The sequence below is a fragment of the Pogonomyrmex barbatus genome, unplaced genomic scaffold, assembly GCF_055798465.1.
Source record: "Pogonomyrmex barbatus isolate J1 unplaced genomic scaffold, ASM5579846v1 scaffold22, whole genome shotgun sequence".
Lineage (NCBI taxonomy): Eukaryota > Metazoa > Arthropoda > Insecta > Hymenoptera > Formicidae > Pogonomyrmex > Pogonomyrmex barbatus.
In genome coordinates, this window is record NW_028297119.1 from 163,975 (window position 1) to 169,974 (window position 6,000).

General features: G+C 46.8%; 2 protein-coding genes across 2 annotated transcripts; one reads left to right on the forward strand and one right to left on the reverse strand.

Annotated features, from left to right (window-relative positions):
- Nucleotides 1-1,792: 1,792 nt before the first annotated feature.
- Nucleotides 1,793-2,704, forward strand: LOC105425492 (matrix metalloproteinase-24-like). Its single transcript, XM_011636288.2, has one exon. The coding sequence runs from the start codon at nt 1,793-1,795 to the stop codon at nt 2,702-2,704; it is 912 nt and encodes a 303-aa protein (XP_011634590.2).
- Nucleotides 2,705-4,761: 2,057 nt separating this feature from the next.
- Nucleotides 4,762-5,271, reverse strand: LOC148936382 (uncharacterized). The gene has a single exon (XM_089078385.1). It carries the CDS (start codon nt 5,269-5,271, stop codon nt 4,762-4,764), a length of 510 nt encoding a protein of 169 aa, XP_088934511.1.
- Between the last annotated feature and the right edge of the window lie 729 nt (nt 5,272-6,000).

The window sequence follows — 6,000 nt, forward strand, 5'->3', positions numbered from 1 at the left end:
ATGTGGACGTCTATGCATTCGACGGCGTGTAATTTGCGGTTGATGATGGCATTTCTGTCTAATCTGGCGCTTCGTCGAGGAACGGAGCCGATCGCGTGTATACGCGAGGCCGAGCGTATGAGGAACGCTATACGTATCGTCACCGACGTATGGAGTCGGAAGGGTCTGTGGAACTCGTATTATTTTGGGGAGAGCATGGTTCGTTTGGTCGAGAGTTCCGCGACGCCGGACGAGCGCGCGTCGCTTATGGAGATCAAGATAACGAGGAAGGCTTCTTCGAGTTGGATACGAGATTACTGGGAATATCTGGCATGTTTAAAAATGACGAAGAGGGATCTCGATGTCGAGTACGAGAAGTATCTTGCGCATCTGAATACGGCGAGGAGGAATGACGAGAGTTGTGGCAGTGGTTTAGATGCATTGTTCGCGTCCCTATCTGGAGACAAGGAGGAGACTGACTGATTCGTTCAGTACGTGACAAAGTTGAAGGGTGGACGACAGCTCGAGGCGAGATCTCCGGGCGAGAGAGGAACCGATTGCGAATTGGTTCGAATGTACGTGTACAACGTCAAGGATATAGTCAAGAAGAAATGCAACTGGTGAAAATACGCGAAATTGAAAGTTCAATTTTTGCACTCCGCGTCGGATCGGAAGAAGGAGTTGGTGCGATAGTTAATAGATCGAGTCGCCGATGATCTGGGGAGAGTGCCCGGAGTGCGCGGGGAAGCGAGAAGCGTCGAGTGCGACAGCGAATAGGGATGTATCGCTATGACGCTCGCGCGAATTATCGTTAAAGGCATCGATTGTGGTAAAGAATGCGAATTTGCGCGAGTATATGTCTATGTAAAAGAGTATATACTAAATATGTATACTAATTACTGATATGAATATATGTATACTAATTACTGATATGAATATATGTATATTAATTACTGATATGTATAAAAATATGTACACGAATATGTATACGAATATATATGTGTAAGAGTATGTATACAAATATGATGTTGAGTAATAAAACAACGAATATATGTACGAGATATGCTGAAATAAAAAAAAGCGAATTGTCATTAATACGCATTGTTGTTGCGACGATTAACTAACCGCGAGAGACGGAGTTTCCTTTCCTCGTTTGTTTGCATATCGCGGAGACGAGAGGCGGATCGGCGACGCGTCGGAAGTCTTTAATTTTGCGATACCAAGGATGACGTTATCGGGAACGTATGAGAGAGAGACGAGAGGTGGGAGTCGCGCGAAGAGAAAATCGTCGTAGGAGTGTTAATAATAACGAGAGAATATTTCATTAGGAATGTAAAAAGAGAGGTAAAGAGTGATGAGGAAAAAAAGATATCTAGATGATTGTGCGATGCGTCATTTTTGCGCTCGCTACGCGTGACTACAGAAAGTCTGACTACAACGGCGATAAGAGATTTGTCTATCGTTTATTCCATCGTTCTTTATTTGTTTCTATCGCTATTCTATCGTTATGCTTTTTGTTCTCTATTATGTACTTTTAATGATATTGCGTATGAAATCTTTAGCGAGATTCGTCATTCGTTGGCGTGTAATCGCGCTACGAGAGATCTTATATTTGGGCTCGTTCGACGTAAATAATCTCGCTATCGCACAATAGAGAATAGAAATTAAAGCGGTTGAAATTTCCGATTCGCGACTCAGATCGATTCATCGCGTTGATCTCCGCTCTCTCGCGATCGATGGCGACATCAATCGAGCGGTTCGCGCGTATTTCGATCGGCGACGCGCAGTGTCGATTCGACTCCCGTCTCGCGCGATGACGCCCGCGCGCGGGATCGCCGTGATCGCGTGCGCGATAGCCGTTATCGCGGCGATTCACGACTCTATCGTCGATAGCGACGAGGAGGCGATTCGGTTTTTACAAACCTACGGATACCTGGATGGCGATAACGTGCAAACAATATCCGATAACGCGACGTTGGCTCTTAGACACGCGATTGCACTTTTCCAGGAGTATTACCGTATACCTGGTGATGGCGTTCTTAATGAAGCTACATTGGAACAAATGCGTAAACGCCGCGATGTGGCGTCAAAGATATATCGAGTGACTTGGACAAGTCTCCGAGAAAATGGGCGAAGACGCATCTCGCTTGAAACTTTCACCTGGCAAGAGCGTTCTACGAGTCACCGAGGTCGCGTTCGAGATGTGGGCGGCGAATTCGTCGCTGATGTTCGAGCGCGATTCGATAAATCCCGATATCGTGCTATCGTTTCGGAAGAGTTTTCACATGTTCGTAGATCCTCGACATCAAGCCGAATATGTCCGTCGTTGCTGAACGGATCAGGAAACGTGCTAGCTCACGCTTTTTTATCATCGTCCGAAGTGTCGGAGGTACACATGGATAATGCGGAGAGGTGGCACATCGAGCTGACCGCTAATCCTGACGATACGATTCATCTGCTACATACGTTGACGCACGAGATCAGTTACGCGTTAGGATTACATCACAGTCCTCAGAAAAATGCGATAATGTACGCCTTCGTCCCTTCTAAGACCTTTTCCATGCGATTGAGCGAGGCGGATTTTCTCGCTATTCAGAATTTATACGGTTTAAGAAATAAGAGCGAAGTCTTAAGACCAGCGACGACGACGATCGCGACGCGCAACACGGAGGATTCCGCGAATCTGTGCGCGTTGCGACACGCGTCAATGCGGTGTTGGTGTTAGAAAATAAAACGTACGTGACGTATCGGCGTCACTTATGGACGGTCGACTTAAACAGAAAATCTTACGGCAGGTCGTTGTTACTGATGAACTATTTGCGTTTCCTTCCTAATAATTTTGGCGGGCGCGTATCGACGACCAACTCGTATTGTTCATAGACGATTACATGGTTTACATGGTAGAATTTCCGAGTTTCGAGCTAGTACCGGGTTGGCCGAGGAAACTGAAAAATATGAATCTTCTTCCTAACGCAAAAATCAACGCTGTAGTTAAGACTAACGCGGGACGAACGTTCGCGATTTACAACGACGAGATCGTGGCCGAGATCGACGACTGCTCGATGATAGCCGTCAGACATAACTCGTTACACGCGATATTTCCGGGGATTCCACCCGCTGTAACGTCCGCCGTTCGATACATCGATGATAATTTGTACTTTCTCGTTAAACGACAGTTCTTCAAGTATAACGAATTTACCAGGAGTGTAACTATGGCCAGTAAATTCGATCCGGAGATTTTTGGTATCGTGTGTCCAAGGGACGGACTGTTAGAACAATTGCACGCTCTTTTGAAAAGACTCGTTCAGATGAGGAACGTATTTTCGAGCGAGGACGATTTAGAAGAAGAGAGAGAGGAGGAAGAGGCACGGAAGTTTTCGTATAGTGTATAGAGCGAAGGATACGAAACGTTTACAAACAGTATCGCGCGATCTCTCCGATCGTAAAGATGTACGATATCGAGCACTCGCAGGATTCCGAGACGCGTCGAGTTGACGAGAGCGACGACGCGAGGAGGAGGAAGAGGACGCTCGACGATGACAGACCGATTGCGTTGAGTCATAACAATGCCGAATAATCCAGTTAGAATTCTAGAACGAAAATATCCCTTGACTAAGACGGGATACAAGTTTCTCAATATATGTGTCACTCTTGAACGTTCCTCGCGCGTGAATATTATCCTGGGAGATAGTCATGGCAAGAAGGTCTCGATGTCGCCCGATACGTGGAGGCAGTTTGTCGAGCAATGACACATTCTCTTGAAGTATCTGCAGAATACTAACGGAGAACCGTCCTTTCCAGCTCCGCGTCGATAATCTCGACGTCGTGGTCCGCGATAACGTCACAGCCGAGAATCTCCTCTAATCACTTCTTTTTCTCCAAGCCTTTGACGTACACTCGTTTAGGCGCGTCTCGCGATTGATCGCACACGCCGCTTCGAATCACGTGCTTCGAAAATCTGTATGCGACGTCGCCGTCGCTCCACTGCCGTGATGATTGGAGGTTATCCAGCACGCTTTACATTTTTCCGTCTTTGTAAGAAGATTCCAGGGAATCGCTTCTCGAAACATTCGATGAGTCAGCTCTTTTCCATTTTTTAATATCGCCATCTCTTTAACCATAAATTTCTCCCGAACGGTAAAACCTTGCAGATCGACGAAGATCGATACGTTCGACATCGTCGCGAGAATTCGATATCTTTGCGCTTCGCTCTTCTTTATACGTTCGTTATCGCTATCGCATAGGGAAAACCGCGATTTCCTGTTTTTTCACGCTCCGCTCTTCCTTATACGTTTGTAATCGATATCGCGTAGAGAAAATCACGGTTTCCTGTTTTTTTTTACGTGAGTTTACGTACGACGTTCGTCAGCGGATTATATTCTATAACGTCGTACGTACTCTATCGTGAATGATGAGACAATAAGCCGTTGTGTTAGCCGGAACGTTCTCTTTGCATTCGAATTCTACGCGAACGTCGACGGTGGCGTTCTTGATCGATTCGTTCTGGCGGGGAGCAATCGATGACCACGAGCGGACCGTATTGCAAATATCTAGTGACAATCATGAACAGATCGCAGGTCTCGCACCCGTAATACGCCTTTCAAAATTTCAGACACATATCGTACAGCACTGCGAACTTGTTACGCTCGAAATCTAGATTCATATCGTCGTAGGAATAGAACTCGGAATTCAAATAGAATTTTACATTAGTCAGTTTGCAATCGTCGAATTTAGAAACGTCTTCCGATGGTACGTTTTTCCTTCTGGTCTGTAGCGCGAAGATCACGGTTTCGCCAATTGCGTCGCCACTTTTACCGCCCACGAATGCTTGGTCGTACTTTGCAACAGTGGAAATTCGTACAGATCCCACGAACGAAAGCCCATACTCAGATATCGTCCGCTGTCCAGCGTTCGCAGAAGCGACAGTTTATTAACGTCATTCAGTATCACGTGTGGCATTCGCCACTGTCTTCTCAACAATGTGATCTGCGGTCTCTGATCTGAATGCGCCACGACGCAATTGTTACCGTTGCGAGCGCATATCAGAAGTTCGTGTCGCGCGTTTATCACTATGCGTTTGTAATCTTTACAAAAACCGAGGAGTACGTTGAGAGGCACGCAAAAGTTGAAATCGTTCAATGCTATAGGCGGTATTTCCCATCCGGTGTTCTGTAAAGCTCTATCTCTTTCATAGTTTAACGATGCGTAGTTTTTCATCAAGGTCGTTATCCCGATGTTTCTGTTCTTATCGATCTCCACGCCATTAAGCTCGTATCGAATCTCGTCGAACATAAACGTGACGCAGTTGTTGATTAGCTTCTGCTGCGAGTATGGACGTTGACGCGACGCTGGTATGGACGTCGCTCGGCGAGAAAAAACGGCGCGAAGATCTCAGAACTCTGTACGTACGTATATACGTATAGAGTATATACGTGTATATACGTATTACGTATACGTATATACGTATATGTAAAAAATACAGAGAGTTAAAGACCGGGTGAGATAGAAGAGGAGATCGCGCTGGAGAGGCGACTCAAGCCGATCGTTTAACCGTTGAAACGAATCGCCGAGAACACCGCGCGAAACGAATCGACCGAGAGAATCGATCGCGTTCGGCGCTAAGAGGAAACGCGAGACCGACGATGACGACGACGAGTCACCGTCGAGATCGACGAAGAGACGCCTCTCGACGAGATCGCTATTGATCGCGACAGTGAGTCCCTAGAAATGAATCGGAGGAATCAATCTCGAACGCGTAATGGGGACTGTTAGGTCGCAAATATATGGGCGTGCTTTTAAGCGGGGACAGACAGAGCGAGATCGATCACATTTACGGGGTGTACTTCGACTTGGATGGCTCGATGCTTGGCGACAGGCGATTCGACGTGGTCGCCGACGACAGCGTGATCGTGGGCGACACGCGATATCCGGGTACCCCGGGCTTATACGAATTGATCTTCAAGAGACTTCCCGACGACGCCGTGTACACGGAAAACGACAAGCAAACGTACAAGAGTATAC